The 24,758-nt window shown below is 39.6% G+C and overlaps 2 protein-coding genes across 3 annotated transcripts in view; one reads left to right on the forward strand and one right to left on the reverse strand.

Moving 5' to 3' along the window:
• Positions 1-24,758, reverse strand: part of SEC22A (SEC22 homolog A, vesicle trafficking protein) — a 1,054,631-nt gene that overhangs the window by 706,224 nt on the left and 323,649 nt on the right. The gene's annotated exons all lie outside the window — the stretch shown is intronic.
• SEMA5B (semaphorin 5B) overlaps positions 1-24,758 on the forward strand; it is a 558,977-nt gene that overhangs the window by 338,648 nt on the left and 195,571 nt on the right. Inside the window, 2 exon segments of the mRNA XM_042445089.1 lie at positions 3,202-3,301; positions 20,686-20,731. Coding sequence (XP_042301023.1) covers positions 3,202-3,301; positions 20,686-20,731 — 146 coding nt within the window.

The raw sequence follows: 24,758 nt of genomic DNA on the forward strand, positions 1-24,758 counted from the left end.
CTTAAGATTTCTTCGGTATCATTTTAGGGATGCAACCTGTCTAGCTGTGCAATACATTTTAATCACCAGAGCAGATACTCATAGGTAGTATAGTGAACAGAGATGATTACTCATTCTTGTGGTGAATGCACAGAGGAGGAAGACTAAGCCTATAGCAAGTGCAGTGCAATAACAAGTGTGGGGGAGTGCAAAGGGATTTGGTAGCACTTTTGAGACTGTGTGAATGAAGTTATAGCATAAACCTTTGTATATTTGGTTTCCTTCTTCAGATGCTGTAGACCAACTCTGCAAAAGCTTATGCTACAAATACTTTTGCACAGTTGATTTCAAAGGTACCTCAAGATCCCTTTGCATACTGATATTCCAGACTAACATGACTAGGTCTCTGAATGATGTGGTAGAAGTGAGCCAGTAAGCAAGAAACTCTTCTGGTAGCTACAGACTGGTTCTGTCAGATTGTCTTTTTCATTTAGGGAAGAGTATCTACTTTCTTTAAAATCACAATGGAATTCACAGGGATTTGCAAGAAAGATCTGTGAGCATAAGGAGACAGAAGTCAATATTTGTAGATTTTTCCTGCAAAATTAACAACAGTTCCAAAGCCTGTTTTTCTCTTCTTTCTTGTCTTCAGATTTAATGCACAGAAATATCAACAGATGAATACTGCAGTAACATTTTGAATCTCGCAGTGGTAGTCCAGGAAATTATTTAGTACACATTTCTGTTTCTGTGGCATATATATTTAAAGGTGTCATATAGTGCTGGTATTTCTTTGCTTTTGTAGGGCACTCGCTGATTTGATTTTTCAGAAACAGGAAACGATGCCATGTAAAAATAATATCATAAACACAGGCAGGCAGGTCCCTCAAAACAGAAGAAAAACACAGGCGAAGTCAATGGAACAGATGAAAGCAGATGGTATTACAAATAATTTTGGTGATACTATTTACCGTGACTAAGCTCATACCATAGTCCTGAAAACGTACACAAAATAGAAAATGTCTACAAGAGTTTCTGTTAATACCAAAAGATGGATCCATTACACTTTATCGACAGAAGAAGAATGGGATAAGTGCACAGTGTGCGATAATCTTTCCCCAGATCAGGATAAAGATGGAGCAATCCGCTTTGCTCCCATCATCCTCCATGTGATAACCTCTGATGCTTCTGTGAGTTCTGTGGTCATATAGAAACAATAGAGAGAGACACTGTACTGTAGAGACATCCGCATTAACCCCATTTTACCCTTAACTAGTATAAATGTCCAGGAAGCACAGGGCAATTTTATACTTTTCTGTTGCTTTCAGACATTAATCCTGACATAACATACAATCTTCCTAGGTTCTGTGCAGCAGCACTTAAAATTCATTGGATGATGACTGGTGTCCCAAACCACACCTAATGAATATTGCTCTGTAAACAGATGGTTAGGGTGCTCCACATACTATTTTTAATGTTTTTTAAAATATTTTTCTGTATCCATTGTATGTTTTAAACAGATGTCTATTTTATTTTTATTGACTGTATCTCACTATCTTGTGCTGGTCTAGGAACATAATGAGGATGTATTCTACAGTGGGCTGTTAGTATCTGCTGGGATTTGGTACCAGGCCTCCCCACTCCCCAATACCAAAATCCATATGTGGTCCCAGTCCAATTAAATACAGTGGCATAGTAAAATGGTGTCTCTTGTATAACATGACAAAAAGGTTTGCTTTTTGAAATTTATATATTTTTGGAATATTTTCAAGCCATGGATGATTGAATCCATGGATAAGGAATCCATTAATATATAGGGCTGACTGTATTCTATTCTAATTCTTGTGTAGAAGAAGAAGTTTCAGCAAATATTGCTTGTCATACAACCAGGTAGCATTTAAGCACAATCTGCTGAAATTCTCTTTTCTACACAACCGTTAAAGGCACAGTTTTCACCCTAGCAATCTTGATGCCTACAGTAGTTGGCACACTAATGGGCACAAAGTGAACAAAATGCTCCTTTAATGATTATGCATAAGATTTGTAATTAGTGAAGTATCCTGATAGAAGTAGTCCTACAGTCTGAGTATTCTACGGTGTTGTCACCTACACTTGCTATAAATTGTTTACCGTATTTCCAAATTTTGACAATGTCCATATACATTTTATAAATACGTGTTGGTTTTTTAATTTTTTAATTTTTTATTTTTTTTGCTGCAAGCAAAACTGTTTGGGATTTAAAAAGTCCCCCCAAAGTGTTGATTTTTTGGGGTTTGGTGGTGGTGGTGGTGTCACAAGCCATTGTTAATGTAGTGGGGCAAAAATGTGGGAAGCTGTGAAATCGAAGGTTTTCATGGCCAGCATCCATAAGGGTTTTTTTTGTGGGTTTTTCCGGGCTATGCGGCTATAATAATTAATAATAATAATTTGTTTTATTTATATACCGCTATTCCAAAGATCATAGCGGTGAACAGCAAGTAAGCTAATTAGCAAGTAAGCTAATTTGCCCCCAACAGTCTGGGTACTCATTTTAGCTCCCTCCTCGGAAGGATGCAAGCCTGAGTCGAGCTTGGGCCCTTTTGCTGGTCTTGAACTCGCAACCTTGTGGTTTTGAGTGAATGGCTGCAGTACAGGCATTTAACCATAGATGCTGGGGAAATGTCAGGAATAAACTCTTCTAGAACATGGCCACATAGGCCGAAAAACTCATAAAAAACAACGTGGGAAGCTGTTTCTCAAGGAAGTTTGATGCTGAAAAACAAAGTATTATGCTTTGTTTATTGGTTAATTCGACCCTGTTCTGAGAAAATCAAAATTTATCTCATTGAAGAGTGGAGTCAGGAGATCATTTACAATACAGAAGGTGTATTTCTATTTTTTGTTATCTTTTCTATGATTTTTTTAAAAAAAATATTTCACCATATGCTTCCTCACTTTGAGTGTTCATGTGGGACACACTTGATTTTGAACATATACAAATGTTTCTTTTTGGATATGCATCATTTTTATAACTCCAAATACTTTGGAAATTGGGACCAGGAAAAGCACCATAATGCACACTGTGAAAGTAGGGTTTTAATCCTAGTCCATGAGGGTTAATAGATTTTTAATCATCCATCTATTGACAGATGCGCAACAGGAAATCCATTAGTTTTAATGTACAGGATAAATTCTTGCTTATCAAACAGAGTCATTGTTTTTTTCCATGCATTTTCTTTGCAGATCTGAAGCCCTGGGTTTCAAATTTCACCTACTCAGGTGTACGGGACTTCTCCCAGCTTGCTCTGGATGCGAATAGGAATCAACTCATTGTTGGAGCCAGGTAAATTAGAATATTTTAATTGGAGCAAGACTCTTACTCCTGTTTGTTCCTTTCAGGTTATTATCTGCAAAAAAAGACCATGTATTCTGGCTTACAAGCACACTCAGTGTTATTCTTAAAGAAAAGCTATAATTTATGAGAAAGGATTTTAGAAACATAGTAATAATGCTAAAGAGGAGAAAACTGCCATTCATTCTTGGAGGAAAAATGTAATAAAAATGAGTAGTTAATGAAGCAGATAGCTGTCATCTCCTAAGACTCACAGATGCTACAAAATATCTTCTCAGTTAGTATTTGTCCACGTGTAATAAAAACAGAACCAGCATAGTCTAAAGAAATTAAAGAAAAGGCTTCAGCACATCGATGGAGCATATGCCTAGAGAGTCAGGGCAATGCATCCCTTAGATGCTAGTTAAGTCATCTTCTGGAGTCTGGCTTGAATGCAATTGACAAACTAGGGATGAATGTCTGGGTGTCGGTGAGTACAACCCAGATGACCCCCAGCAATTGGAAACTCATTGCAGACCAGCAGCCAAGGGTGGAGGAACCATAATCATTTTTCAGACCACTACGTTAAGCAGCAATACTGTAAGCAAAGCAACTGTTTCTGGCATTTTCACTTCTTTAGATGGCCTCCAGGTGACCATGAATGGATGCAGAAGCATTCTGGTGAGCTCATGATGTTGGGCAGCTTACTCTTCCATGTGCTTGACCTTTTCTAGCCATTGAAAGAATGATTGACAGAGGAAGAGGAGTGGCTGCTGTTATGATGGAGAGTGGGAGGTGCAGTGAAATAGGGCTTTTGAGGGACCAAAAAAACTAGTTTGAGGTATCAGCATAGTTGTGATGCCAGGTGTATGTAATAATGATTTTTCAAGTGTGTTGTTCGTCTTGGATATTAATGTTGTGAGCATAAACACAGAGGATTCTGACAAAGATCTTGGAAAGAGAGAGCATGGGATTGGGGTAAGGAACAACTAAGGATGGACAGAGAAGATGCACAGAAAGTGACAGAGAAGGAAAAAGGCTCAGGAAGGAAAGAAAGAACAGGAGGAATAAGAACTCTGGTACTGATGGTGTGTGGAGAAGATTTAAGAATACCAACAGGGAGAGAAAGGGTGCTTGGAGAGAAACTGTGTATGAGGAGGGGTACCTAGAATTATGCAGAGCCTTTTAGATGGCATCTTTATCAGAACTCCTCTCAGTTTTGAGAGAGTGCTTGGGCAATTTAGTGTAATCTGGTACAGTTTTTACATATTGTTCGATTTCTAATTAAAATGAGACAAAGTTCCTCTGAGGGAAAAATTCGAAATCATTTTTTCCAGACAATTAACCAATAGACAAGAGACTTAGAAGGCTGGAAGAAAAATTATGAAACTTAATACAACCACCACCACCACCACAAAAACAATTTATTTATATTCCACTTTCCCTCCAAAATAAGGACTCGGTAGCTCACAGCGTGGTGTAACTGTCTGAATGCTGGATTACCACTTTGGAAACTATGGAGTTTATCACACTCCTTACCTTCTGCCATGCTCCCATGCTGCCATGGAAGCATTCTCGTAATTGTTTAAAAAAGGGACCTTTTTAAATAATGGATCAAATCGTTATTAAAAAAGGGCTCTTTTCGTAAAAATTACAAGTATGCTTCCATGACGAAAATGGAAGCGTTCCCCTTTAAAAGTGCCATCCACGATCCCACCAGGAGGCTCCCGTCGTAAATCGGTGATGCTGGGGCGACGGGAGCATGGCAGAAGGTAAGGAGTGTGATAAACTCCTATGGTTCGATTCCCAACTTGGCCATGAAACCCACTGGATGACCTTGGGCAAGTCACATATTCTCACTGTCAGGGGAACGCAATGGCAAACCTCAAATTTTGTCAAGAAAACCCCATGATAGGTCACCTTAGAGTTGCCATAAGTCAGGATACACAAGTGTGCACTCAGCATACCCAAGCTCACAATTTAAAAGAACAGTACAATTAAAAACATATAACAAGTGAATAATAAAATAGAATTAAATTATTCACAGGAGTAAAACAATTCAAACCTTAAGTTAAAAGAATAAAATGCACTTTTAAATGACTAAGACTAAAAACAGTTCAGTTGAAACAATATAGCACCTGTGAGCCCATTCTTTACAAACTTTCTGTTTTAAAAGTCTGTCTGATGAAAAAGGTTTTAGCTTGGTGATTGAAGGGCAGGAAGGAGGGGGCCATTTAGGCTTCCCTAGGAAGGGAGTTCCAGAGTTTAGGGGCAGCAACCCAGAAGGCTGTCCCTTGTGTTCCCCCCAGTTGTGCTTGCGATGGTGGTGAGAATGAGAGAAAGTCTGTCTTGATGATCTCAGGGCCAGCTCAAACAGTGAGACATGGTCTACCAAATAGCCTGGACCTGAGCCATATAAGGCTTTATAGGTCATAACCAGTACTTTGAATTGTGTCTGGAAACAAATTGGCAGTCAGTAGAGCTGTTTTGACAAGGACATACTATGGTCTCACTTAACAGTCTGGCTGCAGCTCTTTGGAGCAGCTAAAGTTTCCAGACACTCTTCAAAGGCAGCCCCAAGTAGAGTGTGCTACAGTGGTCCAAACAGGATGTAACTAAGGCAGGTACCTCCATGGCCAAATCTGATGTCTCAAAGAAGCGGCACAATAAGTTTTAAATGTGCAAAAGCAGAAACCTGGTTCAAAGCTGAGTACATCTAAACTGTGAATCTTCAGGGAGAGTGTAACCCCATCCTGAATCGCTATTCCTTGATCTATCTTTCAATTGACCTCTGTCTTGTCTGGATTGAGTTTCAATGTTTTCCCTCATCCAGTACATTACAGATGACAGACACTGGTTCAGGACCAAGACAGCCTCCTTATAAAATTAGTATACTCTGATTTACTCATAAATGGCATTGATGCCACATCAACATCAGACTCAGTGCTCCTACTCCAAGTGCTCAGAATGCCTGACATATATCATTTTGGTAATCCTTACTACATTCCTGTGAATTAATCCAGTGGTATTGTTGTCTTCAGATTACACGTGAGAGAATCTAAGGCAGAGAATATGTTTTCTGAATGAGATTGCATTGAAATTGTAGTTTAGGTGAACTATGACAGGATACTTTCTTGTTCATCAGTTACTTTCTTACCCATAAAATTATGTAAGCAATGTCATGTAAAATGTTCCTTATAAAATGGCCAAATATCCAGTCCCAGCTCTTCCATTTTGCCAGTTTTTTTCTGTACTTGCTTGCCTTGTTAGTTTCGTGAATCTGGAAATATATAGGTTGCGACTATTCCATTTAAGGCAATTGAGTTATTATTGAATGCTTTATTCCTGAATCTGTATTGCTGCACTATATCTTTTTGAGTCTTTATCTCTTGGGGTGTTTATCACTTCGGGGGGTGGTGGTCCCCCAAGACTACCTGTCACTGTTAACAGTAGGGACCAAGCAGACTTTTATGTCAACTTTGAGTGCTTCAGAAGCAATATGTACTGCCTGTTCGAAAAGGCAGCTTTTTAATAAGGAAAGTACATGGTAGCTAAAGGGTAACTACAGTATGTTACTATTACTATTCAGACACTTCAGGGGGCATGGGATGTGCTTGATAAAGTAGGCATCAAATTTAGTGATAAATAATCACGCCCCTTTCTGCTAACAACATAAAACACAACATATAATAAGTTAGATTCTTTTCCCACTTCTCCTTTTCATGCTAATGCTTCTGAGCCATGCTGATTTTGTTCAGACAAGGGTGTGCTGAGGAAAGTGCCTAAAGGAATTTATGGCAGAGGTGCAAAGCTTTATAGGTGCCATTTCCTGAAAATTTGTCTAAAGTGCTTGTGATTCATTGGAACGTCACCTGTGCCAAGAGCAGATAAGGACATGGTGGCTTCAGCAAACCTATTCAGAATGGATGCTTTACAGGAACTTCAGATGCTTAATAAGAGGGACAGTTGTGAGACACAGCATGGTTCTGCAGGCATATCTATACGCTTAGATAGCACAGTAGGAGACAGAGATAAGTGACTGAAATAAAAAGTGGCCTGAAGACCCATGAAGACACATTGATCAACTTCTTGGAAAAGGTATGGGAGTTGTGCATTTGTGGTGCTAGAGGTTGCTGGAAGGATGGATGTAAGAGAAGCATTTTAAAGACCAGCTTCCTTTCACAGCAGTAGCTGCAAGAGCAGCCAAAATGTATTACAGCAAAAATTCAGCTTCCATCTATCAGGATCACTGCCCAGCTTTCAGAGGAACTGTAAAATCTTTCCTCCTTGAAGCATTTTTTTAGTTTGTGATAAATGGAACCTTTTTTGGCAGATTGTGGTAGTATGAATGATGGAAAATTAGCCCATGTTAGGGCTTTTGAGGGACTGAAGAACTAGTTCAAGGTATAGAATACCAGCATGATGGCAGGTATGGCTCAAGATTCGCTTTGTATGTTTGTTTTCCATCTTGGAAATGAATATTGTGTGAATAAACATCCTGAGAAAGATCTTGTAGCAATAGATGCTTTGTTGTTGATGATGTTAATGTGAGTATGAACATACAAATAAGCATTGGCCAGATAGAGTACTGAAAATTTCTGGATCTCTGATTACTATCCTCACTGTCTTCTTCTTCTTCTTCTTCTTCTTCTTCTTCTTCTTCTTCTTCTTCTTCTTCTTCTTCTTCCTCCTCTTTTTTTTTTTTGTAGAAAACAGATTTACAGAGAAGAGATTTATGTTTATTCTTGTAATCTTAGGTCCTAGAATTGTTCTGATATTAACTGGAATCAGGTTGTTTAGAGCCTGTAGCTTCAAGTGCTAGAAGTAACAGCAACAGCAACACTGTGTACTCCACTCTGTGGGGCCACTTTGCCAAGAGCTTTGGCCAATTCATTATATCTTTGTGCAATGGAAAATTAAGGTGGGAATGTTTGGAATTGTTCATGTGGCAGCTGTGCTGGCAATCTGACAATGTCCGTCACCCTAACTGCAAGCTGGTTTAGGTCAGACTAAGGTAGGGTTGTATGACACACTCTATTTTTTTCACTACCAAAAGAGGGTTGGAAAGTTCATGACGAACAATGAGGAAGCCTCTATCTGTGACCTGAAGTAGCTCTTCCATTTTGACTAGTAAGGCCTTCTGTAGGATAGTGATTTTCCCCTAGGCTTCCTAGTAGAAATGTAAAGAATACATCAGTGAGAAAAAGGGTGTCTTGATGTTGTTGATACAGCCTGTCAAGAAAACAGTCAAGCAGCATGAGTTGTTGTTGTTGTTGTTGTTGTTGTTTTAAAAAAACCTTTTAGGACTTTTTTTGTGGAAAATCCACTGATGCATTGGAAGTTGTATAATTTTTCAGACACCCCCTCCCTCGAATATCAAACAACAGCCAAAAATGTGCAGCAAATTCATGTAATCTCAAGATATCAGTGAGATTTTTTTAATACTTGCAAGTGAGAATTGAATGAGCAAAAAATTAAATCTTTACTTCCAAATTATCCCACGACTGAAGATGCAATTAGAACACCAGTCTTCTGTTTTCAAAACAGACAACCCCCTCTTTTCTCTTAAATCTCTCTTTCCCCTTCCTTCCTCCTTTCAGTGTACAACATGGATTTATTTTGGTCAGATATGCCCTTGCAAGAAACAGCTGAGTTTCACTGGTTGCCTGCGTGAGATAAAATAAGCTGAGTTGCTGTGGTTTCAATGGGTTGCATTAAGTACTATTTTGTAATTGTCTGCCTTTACCCCCTGCCAAGTCAAGTTTAGCTGAGAAATTATCTTGCCTGCTTGACACATTAGTAGAGAAGCAAAAACTATGAGGATGCCTAGATTTAATTTACATTATTGAGGGATAGGCACCTGAAGTTTTGCGAATCATCAGTGAAAATGGTGAAGAGCAAACAGCTTCTTTTCAACCAACATGGTTTTTCTCTGTTTCCTGGGAGACAAAAGAAATGCTCTGATTTAAAAGTCAGATCACGGGGCTACTCATCTCTGGTTATGTGACCTTGTGGGAAAGGAAGGCCCTTCTTTTGAAATCTGTATTTTTTTTTAAGCAAAGGTCTCTTGAATTAGTTAGAAAGCTACTCCTATGAAAGACAAAGAAGAAAAAACAGGTGCAGTAAATTATATGATTACATATATTGTGACCATTTAAATCCTTAATTAAACAGTCTTAGGGCTTCTCTATTGAGAGATAGAGAATAGAAAGGTAATTTCAGTGCTATGTGTGTGTTTAACCTACAGTCTATCAGTGTCAGAGCCTTTCACAGGCTAAAAATTTCAAGCCTAGATTAGTCCAGAGTGACAAAGTCAACCTAGCAAATGCATCTGCAGAGATGCAACCTGTCTGTTTGCTAAGTGACCATGGTAGTGCTCCATTATTTCAAAGCCCAAACAAATCATGACAGCAGAATAGAGTAAAGAGCTGCATGGCAATATGACAGTTATAGCCCATTGCCTGAATAAAAAGTGAATTTTGAAGTTGAGAAAATCTAGCAGTTGTTAAAAATCGTAACCATGATTTTTTTTTTTAACAGACATGCACACATAATGCAGTTGCTAAGGCCACAATTTTAAGTTTTAGAAACAAAGCATAGAAAAAAAAGGGCTGCATAACTTTTCTCCCTTGTGTAGTATTTCTGTTGAAAATATCACCAACTGTTATTTGCTGTTAGCTGTCCTCGAGTCAGTTCCAACTCATGGCAACCCTGTGGATGAGATATCTCCAAGGAGCCCTATCTTCCACTGCTTTACCCAGATCCTGCAAACCCTTGCCCATAATCCTCTGAATGTATCCATCTGGTTTGTGGTCTTCCTCTCTTTCTTCTATGCTCTACCTTTCCTAGCATTATTGTTTTTTCTAGTGATCTGTGCCTTCTCATGATGTGGCCAAAGTATAATAGTCTCAACTTGATCATCTTTGCTTCCAAGGAAAGCCCTCATCTATCCTGTTCTTTGTTTGTCTTCTTGGCTGACCATGGTATCCTATGTACTCTTCTCCAGAACCACATTTTGAATGAGTTGATTTTCTTTCTATCTGCTTCCTTCACTATCCAGCTCACACATCCACACATGGTAATTGGGAGTACAGGGGCCTGAACGATTCTGACTTTAGTGCTCAGTTGTATGTCTTTTCTCTTCAGTATCTTTTCCAGTTCTTTCGTGGCTGCCCTTCCCATTCCTAGTCTTCTTCTTATTTCTTGATTGCAGTCTCCATTCTGGTCAGTGTTTGATCCGAGATATAGGAATTCTTTAACCATTTCAATTTCCTCATTGTCTAGATTGAACTTGTGTATTTCCTCTGTGGTCATTATTTTTGTTTTCTTTATGTTCAGCATCATACCTGCCTTTGCACTTTCGTCTTTGACCTTCCTTATTGACTGTTCTAATTCCCCAGTAGCTTCCACTTATATTATGGTGTCGTCTGCATATCTTGGGTTGTTAATCTTGCTTCCTCCTATCTTAACTTCTCCCTTTTCTGATTCTAATTCTGCGTTTCTTATGATGTTTTCAGCATATAAATGAAACAAGTTTATATCTCACCTTTCTCCTGGTAGTGGGACTTAAGGTGGCCAACAACATTTTAAAGCAATACAAATCTAAAAATATTACAAAACTTAAATGAAAGTATAAAATACTCAATTAAACAATCATATATTAAAGCAATTAATTTTTTAAAATGCATTAAAAATAATACAATTAAAACACTATATGCAAGCCCTTTAAAAACTTTGAAACCAGCACCATACAGCATTAAGAGCCCAACCTGAACAATCTGTAAAAGTCTGGTGGCACAAAAGTGTTTTAACCTGCTGCCCAAAGGAATGCAAGGATGGGGCAAGGCTGGCCTCTGTAGGGAGGGAGTTCCAAAGTCTGGGAGCAGTCACTGAGAAGCCCAAAAGAGCCTGAGGAAGTGGTGGGACAGAGAGGAGGTCCTCTCCAGATGATCATAAAACCTTAATGGACTTGTACAGGGAAAAATGGTCCTTGAAAATAGCCTGGACCCAAGCCATATTCTATAGAAATATGAAACAAGAAACACATTTTAATGCTCTGCTATTGAAATAGCTGGTTTGATTTGATGTTTGGTTAACCTGGAACTGCTCATCCAGTATATAGATCTTGAGGGGATGGAGACCACATTGCTTCATATTCACTGTGAAAAAAATGGGGCCACCCCGACTTACTGGGGCCAGCCTGGTTGCTGCCGGGGGGGAGCCGCTTCTGCTGGGGCCTGGTAGACCTGCTCAGGCTCCCAGCATGCCTTGCCAGGGCTAGACATGCCTGCCGTTGGAGGATTGGCTGCCATGATCTCCCAGGCACAGCTGATTGGTTCAGGGGGCCGGGTAGGAGGTGCCTTCTCCTTTTCCCAGCCCCTGATTGCTTGTTAGGCCTATACAGTATAAGGCCATGTGGTGTCCTGCCTGGGCGCCATTCTTGCTCGGCTCTCCCACCCTCCCTCCTTGGTTCAGGGTGCTGTATGGTCACAACTTTATAGGGGTGTTTGCATAGGTCCTGAATCTGGTGGGCAGTTTCCAGGGCTGTGTAGCACTGGATTGGGAGTCCTTCAGGACCCGGGAGCACTGAGGGCATGCTATGTGGCCATTGCGGAGGCCACATCAATTCAACATTTCCCTGGTGACTAGGGGCCTAACTGCAAACATGGGATCGACCGGTTGCATGTCTTGAGAGGGCATTTTCATTGCCCCAATGTCATCCCAAAGCAGCAATTTGGTTCATTGACTAAGCAGGGGTTGATTAATGTCAGATCCAGACCTTATGCTTTGGGGCCAACCCTACCCCTGTTCTGTTTGGTTAAATAAAGTTGTGGCCTTTCCTCCAACCCTGTGTTTTGGTTTTCATTGGCGACCTCTCTCTGCAGCAACTGTATATTTATTTTTACTGTGGGATTCCTGGGCTTGGACTTGAAGGGAGTATTTTTTTAAAAAGAAAAATGGAAAAAAAGAGAACCCTCTTCTGTGACAACTCAGATTATTAGAACTTTTGGTTAAAAAAAATATCATATGACAACATGTGGATTTTGCAAATGCTGTAGGACATCCTGTGCTTTCACCATAACCCCAGATAGATTGGGATTTTTTGATATTTTCTATAACAATCTAGTGTTCTTAAGCACTATTATTCACCTTCATTTCTGCTTTCCCATAAAAAGAGACATATACTTTTGGATATCTTATGATGCTAGGCACATCAATAATTTAGTTTTTTAAAAGCCAGTTAGAGCAGAACATATATCAATGAATGTGTCTGCAAGATAGGTACTGCTGTTTAATTCTGTGAATTCCAAAAGTAAAGTAGGTTGTTGGAGTGATGTCACTATGGGGTGAAGCAGATGGGTGGCTAGGAGCAGCCTTTGGCCTCTCTAGCTGCAATCGGGTTGTGATTGGCCTGAGACAGTGGCGACCAGATGCCCGCTCCTGAAGCGGGCCACCACTGTGGTCCCAAACAAGCTGTCCGCAGGAGTGGTTTTTTGCTGCTCCTTCATCCAGTTGCTTTGGACCACATTAGGCAACCTCAGAGCAGCTTGTGGCTGCTTCAGGGGCGTGCATCATCTGCACGCCACATTTCCAAAGCAGCCGGAAGCCTCCCTGTTTGGCCCTTCTATTTTGGGCTTATATCATCTTCTTAAATCATTTGTCATTATTAACTGCCTTCAAGTCAACTTTGACTTATGATGACCCCATGAATGAGATAACTCCAAGTCACCCTGTCATCAACAGCCCTGTTCAGGTCCTGCAGAGTCAGTGCCACTGATTCCTTGATTGAGTCCATCCATCTGGAATGTAGTCTTCCTCTTTTTCTACTGCCTTCTACCTCTTTTTTAGTGAGTCATGCCTTCTTATGATGTGTCCAAAGTATGACAGTCATTTTAGTCATCTTGGTTTCTATGGAGAATTTGGGCTTGATTTGCTCTACAACCCCTCCCCTCCTTTTATTTATTTTTTAAACAATCCACAATATCCACAGAACTCTGCTCCAGCGCCACATATCAGATGAGTTGATTTTCTTCTTATTACCTTTCTTCACTGTCCAGCTTTCACAGCCATACATAGAAATGGGAAATTCAATGGGAAATCCTTACTGTTGAGGATCTTTTCTAGTTCCTTCATAGCTGCCTTCCAGGTCTTGGTCTTCTGATTTTTTTGATTGAAGTCTCCATTCTTTTTTATGACTGAGTCAAGGTATGAAAAATCTTGAACTACAGTCGGCCCTTCTTATACACGGATTTAAGCATACACGGATTTAAGCATACACGGTTTGAAAATGTTCCAAAAAAGTATAAATTTACCTTGATTTTCCATTTTTGATAAGGGACACAATTTTGCTATGTCATTATACTTAATGGGACTTGAGCATACACGGATTTTGTTATACACGGGGGATCTTAGAACCAAACCCCAGCGTATAACAAGGATCCACTGTATTTCAATGTCTTCATTCTCTTCTTTAAAGTTATATGAGTTATCTGTGGTCATAGTTATGTGAATTATCTATAGTAATTATGGCGGGGTACAGTCCGCCAGAAAGAGGCGACCGGTGGCCACCTCTCTTTTCCGCGTAACCGCACTGCAGCATCCAAATTGTGTGGCACGGCTACGAGGAAACAAAAAGACAGCTAAAAAGCGGCTCCTTTTTGTGCCGCCGCAAACTGCCTGCGGCGGCAGGAGGAAATTGCCACTGCGCGTGCGCATCTGGAAGGCATGCAGCAGTGACGTCACAGCGCGCAGTGTATACGGCGCCGCACAGCTGTGACGTCTGGACGACGACCTAGGGTTGTGGGGCATCTAGAAACGGCGCCCCGGGGCAACCCTAGCACGTTGCCAGGACGTGCTAAAGGGCCCATCTGTCCAGGGCCTATGTTTGTTTTCTTAATGTTTAATTATAAACTTGCCTTTGAACATGCTTCCTTGACTGTCTTCAGTAATCATTTCGGGTCTTTGCTATTTTCTGCTAGCATTATAGCTTATTATTTAAACATTAATTCAGTTATTCATTTATAAAGCCCATCCACTTCCACATGCCTTTTTAGAGGCCAAGAGACAGTATATTTTCTTAAAGTCCTGCTGCCAATATATATATATATATATATATATATATATATATATATATATATATATTTCACAGATTTTCTGCGGATGAAATTTGTCAGCACTGCTATTGCAGGCATACATATCTTATTATGAATTCTAGGGGAGGCATTTGCACACTTTGACAAATTTCCCACAAACTTAGAACATTTGTGTTCAGTTCAAAATGTGAAAGTTAAGAATTCCAACAGCTTCCCTGTAAATATGAATACCTTATACAAGTATTAACAAGTAATGCAAGGTTTTGTCTCATACCTAACCTTTCATTTCAGATAGTTGTTGACTGTTTTTTGACTTGTTATATACTAGGGCCTGTTTCAATAGTGTTTCAGTGTTTGTCCCAAGTTAGTAACTTGGCTCATATTTCCTGCAAATGAACTAAGGTGCATACACAATGTTTTGATCTGTAGTGATATCAGTGGGCTCCCTGCTGACTTGGAAATAGCTGTCCTATTTTCTGTGGTTAATATGCTAGTCCTGATTGATTTTTTATTAGATCTGCTACCCCCATTTCTGTCCAACATCCACTGAAGATATTTTTTGGATATTTCTTAAATATTATACCTGTTTATTCAGTCAAATGTACAATGTTTTCAGAAGCTTGGGACAAGCTCAGAATCCTTCTAGTGCTCCATCTAAAACCAATGCATTTAAATAGCATTCTTAACAACAACCTAGTAATACAGGGCCATTAAACTTTAGGTTGCACTCTTTAGGGTAAATTGGGACCTGAAGCTTATGAACAGTCAAACTCACAGAAGTGTGCATACACATAACACAGAGACAGACACATCCAAACTGTATTCTTTTTGCAGTGGTCAGACATGGTTTTCTGTAAAGTTGCATGGATGATTTAAAATTCCAGCTCAGTGCCAAGGATGATGAAACCATATCTGACATTTGTGTCTCACAGGGAAAAAAAGAAAAGAAAAAGAAAAAGAATAGAATTGAAAATGTTCAATGTATGGCCAGATAACAATACCAAAGTGTATACGTATTTAACTGAATGCCTTGGAAATGTTGAAAGGATGCAGATAATCAGATGTTTGTTTGGGTGAATGGAAGTTCTGTTTATACACACATATATCTTTGGGTGACTTGGAGCCTTGCCCTACCTCTCCAGATGTGAGGCCATGGAGATTCTGTTGTAATTGCAAAAAATAAAATAAAATAAAATTTTAAAATATTAAGAAGGGAAGGATGAGGAAAGAAATAAGTTAACAGCTGTTTTTAAAGCAGCTAAGACAACTAGCTGCTTGCTGCCTTTTTAGTCATGTTGGCAAGACCATTATGCAAGAGAATTACTTCAAGTTGTCCATAGTTACAATTCTCGCCTATTTCTAGAATTAGGAACACACACCCACCCACCCCCAGTTGGCTTTGTATCCTAGAGTTGCTCAGCGTAGTTATGGTTTCTTTCTATAGGCAATATGCAAAGCAAACTGCTCTCATATAGAGCAAGGCTGATGTGGAGAAGGCTTCATAGATTACCTAAGTAGAACTGGAGCATTAATAAACCAAACTTTACTGGTTCTTGGGCCACAACCATAACACTGACTAGCACAGATGAAGAAAAATACAATGCATCTGAAGAAAGAAGAAATTTATGAGGGCTCCAGCTTGTCTGAATCAGGTGAAGGTAGAGATGAGCCTTTTAGGTATGCACTGTAGTGAACAAGCTTGTCAGTTCTGTGATACTGTAGTTTTAACTACACTTTCAAAGAATTTGACAGTGTATCCTGTTAAGCTTTAAATGGAGGTGATGAATTCAGAACTTGAAATGGGTGGGGAAGGAGGAGATTGGACTCATAAATCAAAGCTAAGCTCTCAGATGCCTTCTTTAACAATAAAATCTTTGTTCACTGGCAGTTAGAAAGGGGTGAAAAGAGGTGGTATGAGAGAAAAAAGAGAGAAAGTTAGAAGGCTATATAGAATCATAGAATCACATAATCATAGAGTTGGAGAAGACCGCAAGGGCCATCCTGTCCAACCCTCTGCCATGAAGGAAATCTAAATCAAAGCATCTCTGACAGATGGCCATCCAGCCTCTGCTTAAAGACTTCCAATGAAGGAGACTCCACTACACTCCGAGGGAGTGTGTTCCACTGTCGAACAGCCCTTACTGTCAGAAAGTTCCTCCTATTGTTGAGGTGGAATCTCTTTGCCTGTATCCATTGCTCCAGGTCCTAGTCTCTGGAGCAGCAGAAAATAAGTTTGCTCCCTACTCAATATGACATCCCTTCAAGTATTTAAACAGGGCTATCATATCACCCATTAACCTTCTCTTCTCCAGGCTAAACATCCCCAGCTCCCTCATTCCTCATAGGGCATAGTTTCCAGACCCTTCACCATTTTGGTCACCCTCCTTTGGACACGCTCCAGTTTCTCAACATCCTTTTTAAATTGTGGTGCCCAGAACTGGACATAATATTCCAGGTGAGGCCTGACCAAATCAGAATAGAGGTGAAGTTCCCCACATCTGTAGGCAGGAAGACAAACATCCCTCAAGTGTTGCAGGTAACTGCAGCAGGGCCCCCAGTGTCCATACTGAGAAGTCTTAAGGAGGCACTGAACAAGCCTTCCCCTGCTAAACACCAGTATAAAGAACCACTGTGGGCCTAGCCTTTGTCCCCAAACTCTGTTAGCAAACTCAATCAACTGGGGCTATAGTTATGTACAGAGCTCCTGGCTACTATCTAGTTCCAGAGGCAAGTGTCTGACTCACTTCCTCTGAGCAAGTCCCCACAAGCCCCTTAAGGGAGTAGTGAACAGTAAAGTGTAAAATTGAAGGAGATGTCCTCCAACACTGTGCCCAGGTGACCTTCTCCTCTGTACTCCAAACCCTCCTTGACTATAAAAAAATAAAAATGAATGTGAAAAGAACTAGCAGTTTTGTGGAATGAGTCTTCTAGTTCCTCCTCTTCACAGTGGCCAAAAGAAATGGCTCACACTTTTAAAATTTTAAGCTCTTACCCAAGCAAAGTGGACACAGAAAACCAGGCTCCTCTTTTGCAAGGAATGTCCCAGAATTCCTCTACTAGCAGTTCTGTAGAATAAGTGTTCTAGCTCCTCCTCCTCCCAGTGACCAAAAGAAATGGCTCACACTTTTAAATTTTTAAGCTCTTGAGTACTACAGTAGAATAGTACAATAGTAGAATATGTTGAGAATCTCAGAGTTAACTATCAGGCATTCCACAACTAATACATTTCCTGATACCATTTTTTTCCTTTGACTTAAAAAGACACAGGGGATCATTTTGGGCAAGAGCTGCAGTGCTGGGTGGTGGAGAAGCTTTTTAGTCTTCCCTCCATGCCCTGGACCCAGGGCAGGTGCTCCTGTCCAACTGATAATGCCTGTTGTTATTCTTGCTGCTGCTGCTGCTGCTGTACGGCTTCAATTATGGCGACCCTAAAGCAAACCTACTGTGGACACCCCTCCAAATGTTGAATTGGTCCCCTATTCACATGTGTACCAAATTTAGACCCACATGACTTCAGCAACATTTCTGCATGATGTGCCTCTAGACTAGGGTTGCGCAACTCTGACATTCCAAATGTTTTTGTCCTACAATGTTTAGCAGCCCTTTGCCAACCCCTGGTGTAGTAGTTAGAGCAATAGCAAGTACATTTGTATACCGCGTATCAGTGCACTTAAGCACCCCTAAGCGGTTTACAAAATGTAAGCTAATTGCCCCCAACAATCTGGGTCCTCATTCTAGCGACTTCGGAAGGATGCAAGCCTGAGTTGAGCTTGAGCCCTTTTGCTGGTATAGAACTCGCAACTTTATGGTTTGTCAGTGAGAGCTGCAGTACAGGCATTTAACCATTGCACCACCAGGGCTAGAGAGTTGTACTAGGATACTGGTTCCCAAACTTTGCTCCTCCAGATGTTTTGGACTTCAGCTCCTGAATTCTGGACTGTTGGCCAAGCTGGCTGGGACTTCAGGAGGATCAAGTTTGGAAATCACTGTACTAGGATTTGAGAGGCCATATGTGTGCAGCTGTCCTGTGCAAAAAATAAAATAAAATAAAAATCTGGTGTTAGTGTTTGTCATAAAGATGAGGTATGAATGTGGTGTGTGGAATGTACAGAATATCACATTTCAGGGTTTGTCATTTTTTCTTTTTGTTTCTTTTCTGATTCAGATACTGCACCGGGTATTTAGCTTCTTGGTTTTGCAACTGCTTTCCAAAGCTTTGGACTTTAATGTTGTATCTTAAGAACTGGGAGATAAATTAATAGTTGTTAGTATTAATAAGTAAAAGAGTTTGAGTTGTTGAATTCCATTAAATTATTTGTTACATATTAACCAATCATTTGGTTTTCAAAACAAATTGTGGAATTTATAGAGTATGGCATGTGGGCTGTCACTTTGATGCCCTAGAGCAGTGCTACTTCATGTGGTAGTTGAGGTGCTTGTACTGTTTTACAAGGCGTTGGCTGTTGGTCCCTGAATGACTTTCTAGGAAAGAAAGAAACAGTTGTAACCAATGGGCATAAATAGGTCCTGGGGGTGGTGGTGCTGTCCTAGAGGCACATTTTTCTTCTTGGCTCCTTAAGAATGCTGTTTTCTTCCTTCTAAGTTAAATCCTCAACCTGGTACTTTCCACATGTGTTGGTCTCTGTATACATGCATGGGAATGATGGATTTCTAGTACAATACTTCTGGAAACTGCCCAGTTGGCCAAGACTGTCTTAAAGCATGGTATCTCATGAGCTATTAAAGTTAGTTTTTTCGCTGATCTGCATCTCTTTCTTTTCACCTCCACCTTCTCATCCCTTCCAGTCTATCTAACATCCTAGATTGCCTATTTGGATCAGAAAAAATGAATAGCAAATTGTGTGCTCATTCTAGTTAGAGGACACTATTCTACTATAGTACTCAAGTGGCTACAAAACATCGGCCCGGTACAGAACGGCGCTTTGTGCCGGCCTGGGCTTCAAGAGAGTGGAGTGTCTGCATGCTCCCAAGCCCTACTGTGCTCCGTGGGCACCATCTCAGCACGCCGACGTTTAAATGGCATGCAAGATGATAACGTTGTTTGTGCGCCATGTCCAAATGAGGAACGCACTTATGGCGCCTCAGTAGCAGCGGAGAAAGGAGCTGCATTTCACAGCTTCTTTCTCCCAATGCATAGTAGCCACACTGGTCGGCGCAGCCACAATCCAGGGGAGAAAGGGGCAGCCTCTCTCTGCCCCTTTCTCCCAATCTGTATAGGCCCTTAGTTGGTGACTCAAGGGTGAAGAATTGTTAATCAAAAAGGTGATGAATGCCTCTGAACATATACACTATCACCTGCCTCTAGTGCCTCCTCACTTTGTTAAAATTCATATGTGTACTCTGCAAAGGTCAGTGCTAAAGCACATGCTATGCATGCAAGAAGTCCCAAATTCAATCCTGGCTAGCTTCAGAGTGTTACAACTCCAGCTCATCTGCAGTTTTCTTCCTCTGAAGACCACTTTCAACAAGGAATAACAAAACAGAAGCTCTTACCTATTACACTACAGGAATAATGAGTGTTGTAAATCAGCAAGTTTCCTTGTTGGGAAAAGGAAGCAATGAATTTACATCACTATGGAATTTGTTTATTTCTACACTCACTAGTGAGTGCCTTTTAACCAGCAAATTAGTTTGTTAAGCCTCACTGGGGAAAGAAGCACATAGTTAGTTATATGTTCTAGAGAACCCAAAAGGTGGATTGCTTTTAGTCCTGGACTAGGACTCTGGGTGACCAGGGTTCAAATCTCCACTAAGCCATGGGAATCCAGCTGATTACCTGGGGCAAGTCCCTCTCCCAACCTTTTGGAAGGCAATGGCAAACCTCTCTTAACAAACCATGCTGAGAAAACCCCATGACTTGAAGGCCCACAAAAACAAAAGTTATATGCATATACTTAACTAGTTATATTTCCAGCTCTACCTTTTACTTAGCCGAGTAAGGTTTTGATTGTGTGTGTGTGTGTGTGTGTGTGTCTGTTTTGTTCCAGTGTTTTGCTCTGCTTGGAGACTAAGTGAAATGCAGTGCTTATTACAGGCAATGACAAGGTCTAAAATGGACTAGAAATTTAGGTTTCTGTGTCTATTTTATATTTATTTAAGAGTCCAGGAGTTTTGAGAGTTCATTAAAAGTGCAGCAGAGAAGGTGTTTCGTGTGCTCAGATTGGTTTACTGTCCACAAGAATGCAAAGTGCGGCACCAGTTCTAAAGTAGTGTAGCTATTATATCTGTTTGCTCATTTTAAACGTTCTGAATGACCTAACACTTCTTTGCTTGCTTTCACAGGAACTACCTCTTCAGATTAAGTCTACTCAACGTTTCTCTTATTCAGGTATGTTCATGTTTGCCATCAAAAACTTTGTCTGTTTGCATAATCAATTGGCTATATAGATAGTCTTTATATAAAATAAATAAGTAACTATATGGTGGCATTAACAGAAGGTGTTGTTTTGGTTTGGAGGCCAAGATACAAAATTTGACTTACAAGGTCATAGTTTACTCAGATTTGACTAAGAAAAATTAGCCTTTTTGCTTTGTTGCATGGTACATTTTCAGTGTGAGCCTCAGTGTTGATGAATATTCCCTACTTTTACCTGTGTATTTTTCTCATTAAGAATATTTATTCATTTATTTCATAACATTTCTATGCTGCTTTTCACTTTGAAAATTAGAATACAATGAACAAAATAAAAACAATGAAGACCAGTAAAAACATAAAGCAATAAATTTGCAAAATAAATCAATAAAAAGATAATGGTCCCATATTGAGAGAAAATGTAGCTATAAATCAAATAAATAAATACTTTATGGGTAGCAGTCATGTATTTTTCTATTTAGATACTTCATCCCTTATACTGTATGTTGAAAGAAAGGAAGGATGGGCTACTGCCAAGAAAGGGCATTGTATTAGAAGCAAAATTGGTCTTGTGACAGTCAGTGCAAGCTTAACTAAAACAATGCAAAGAAATCCTCAGCTTTCATTAATGTGGACGTCAGCAGATTTTGGAGAAGGCTTTCGCTTTGCTTTTCCATCACGATTCCTGAGCTTTTGTTGGCTCTGTATGAGCAGAAAATGCTGAGGAGCTAAATTTTGTAGAATTCCTTAATAACAACATGATAAGAGCTGAAAAGCTATCCAAAGAGAGTAGTGTTTGCAAATATGTATTATTTTTGTCTTGGTGGCAGGCTTCATTAGAGTGCAGAGTGCAACAACCAATCATTTGTTAGAGTGCTTCTGGCTGCAATACTGAAACTGTTTTTCGGGTTGTTGTAGTTTTGGGTATTAACAAACTCAGTATTGCAGGCAAGTAATTATAACAGTTCAGGCATTCTGTGTTTTAATTTGTTATGCTTGTGTTGTTTAATTTGTCTAATGAATAAACTGTTGAGACCATATGCTTTAACACTGGTTGATGACTTCACTCCTACAACTGTCTTTAGCAGGGTCACTGTTTTTGAAAGGAAAGAACCAAATCAATATCTCTCTGATTTCTCTGAATCTCTTCTTCTCTCTAATGAGCAGGGAATGAAAAATGGATTGGAACAGAGAGCAGAGATAAATAGTCAGAAACTAATTCATTATAGGCCAAAAGAAAGGAAACTAGGTAGATGTGGAGTAAATTTATTACTGTCATAAGGCTTGGGATCTGTCTGATCACAGGGCAGCTACTCAAAGTCAGAGAGCTTTGATGGACTAAGCTTCAATTTCTTGTGCCTTAACCTGAGTTTCCAGTCGCTTGAGTCAACTGAAGAGTGAATGCTCCGCCATAATTATTTCTTAATAATTCACATAGAATGAATGGGATGTAGTTTTATTTTCACTACTGTTTTCACCCCTTCCCACACCTCTCAAATGTTAATGCTTCTTGAGAATGTTGTTGTTGTGTGTCTTCAACTCGTTTCTGACTGATGACAACCCTAAGGCAAACCTATTGCAGGGTTTTCTTGGCAAGATTTGGTAAGACGAGGTTTGCCATTGCCTTCACCTGAGGCTGAGAGCATGTGACTTGCCTAAGATCACCCAGGGGGTTTTGTGGCCAAGCAGGAAATTGAACTCTGGTCTCCCGATCGCAATCCAATACTCAAACTGTTATGCCATGCTGACTCTCATACTGCTGTTGAAACATATATTATTTTCCATGTATCCTGCTTGTTTTTTGTTGGATGTGTGATTTTTTTCCGAGGAAGCACACTGGTTTGCACTGTTAGCCTGAAAGGTCCTGCAAGATCTCTTTGCATACTGTTTGCAGTAGTGTCAGTAAGTGGCTTGGATGATTTTTGCAAAAGTGGAATGGCTTGCTGTATGATAACGTAATATAAAGGTGGGCAGAGCTTTTCATTTAGTGGCAAACCCCAGACCAGGGCACAGTGAGGCATAGGGTGGGGGTGGGGGGTAACACAGCTCTGTTTTAAAACAACTGTCAAACACCTCTGATGTTAGATGTTTGATTTATGTAAATTCCTCCATCTCAGATATGAATGATCATAGTAAAGGAAGGACTTTGTTCCCATGTTGGGTTACACAGTCCAGTGATACCACATCACATTACTATTGGCAACATCAGAATGGCATGTAGATTTGCTTTCATGCAAGACTGATGGCAAATATATCTTCTTTACTGCTCAACAAAAGGAGAGAATGTTCTTCTCCTAGAGATTTGAGACATGTAGATGTTTTTTCCTAGAATTAGAAAGATCCATTTTTATATCAATGAATCCAGGATGCACTATTCTACAGTCTTTGACAATAACATCTGAGATTCAGAATCTGCTCTACATAGTTGTCAAGATATTCTAATTAACAATTGTAGTGCTTTGGAGTACTGCATGAACAATGTCTAAAACTAGAAAAAATATTCAAAGAAAACAGACACAAATTGTTCTGTTGAACTGTTCAGATAATCATAATATATTAAGCATTCCATTAACACTAATTATGTTTAGTGTAAATAAGACTTAAAATTACAGTTTGATCAACAAGATTACATTATCTCTATTATAATGTTTTAGTTTTCCTTTCTTTTGACATTTTAAAGAATCTCATTTTCAGCATTTTCCCTTTGCATGTGATGATTTGATATATTTCGTTTCCCTCTCCTCCCAAAAGTAAAGAATTTTTTAACAAGAGAAATAAGATGTTTTTAAGTATGTAGCTGTCAGAGAATGTTTTGAAATACAACAGTTAGATACCAGACATGGAACTAATGCTAGGCATGAGGTTTTTTTCCTTCAGCGGCTTTGCTTTCTCCCTCTTTAATCAGAAAATTAACATTTCTTTCTATTTAGCATATGAGAGTCATTTATCACACTCGCTGTATTATATATCATCTTTCTTCCCCAAGAGGGGAAATAGTACTTTTATCCTTGAAAAAGGAATAGTGTAATGTACACAGAATATTCATATTTTCCTCTGGTCAGTAGTCAGGACTGAGAGTATTGTGAACTTTCTCAGTGCTCTTGTTAAACTTTCCATGGTGTGGATGTTGACTTTTTACATGAGGTGCCACTGCAAAACATACTGATAATCTCATTTCATAAGGCTCTTGAGTGATACAGTTGTTTTCTTTCAAGCTATATTCCAATGTCTGATGAAACAGAAGGAAATTTAGCTGGACTCTTACCTTTAAATTATTGTATTATTTTATTTTATTTAAGGCTGATGGGAAGTACATCAGTAGTCTCCCAAACATGAAAACTAAGTAGTGGTCCACATTTCTAGAACACATGATAGGTATTTCTGAAAGGGTTAAACTCTAATCCCCCAGAATTCACACAGAGGCCAAGAAAGGGGCTTTTTACAGTAGACTTCACAATTAAGAGATTAGTTGGAAAATGTTGCTTTTTAAAAAACCACACAAATCCTCATGGCATGTTTTAAATAGTATATTATGTCTGAACTGACTGAGTAAAGCACATCAATTGTGTGCATAAAACTAGGCCGTCTGGAGCTCAGTTGGTGGTACAGAGTCATGTGGAGCGGTACAGAGTCATCCTTAGAAACAAATGTTAGTTGACACATAATGTTCCCATTTCCCCCAGCATATCAGTCAGAATCAAGGTCGCTGTGGAACTTTTAGTTCTTCAAGTCTTTGTTATCACATTATTCTATGAAAATCAGGGTTGCTATATTAGGTTTTAAGTGCTGGTAATCAACAGTGGCTATGTAATAGAAATTCCCATTCTGGATTTCTTCTGGATTTCTGTTCGCTCTGTGCAAAGAGATAAGTTATATCCAGTTTGTTGGGAGGAATTGCAGGATTTTGAGAGAGCCATGCAGGTCCAATGTCTTCCAGATAGTTCCCATTATCTGGATCATGCATCCAGATAATTGGTATTAGATTCATGGCAGATAAAATAAT

This window comes from Sceloporus undulatus, chromosome 1, assembly GCF_019175285.1.
Source record: "Sceloporus undulatus isolate JIND9_A2432 ecotype Alabama chromosome 1, SceUnd_v1.1, whole genome shotgun sequence".
In the NCBI taxonomy this organism is placed as follows: domain Eukaryota; kingdom Metazoa; phylum Chordata; class Lepidosauria; order Squamata; family Phrynosomatidae; genus Sceloporus; species Sceloporus undulatus.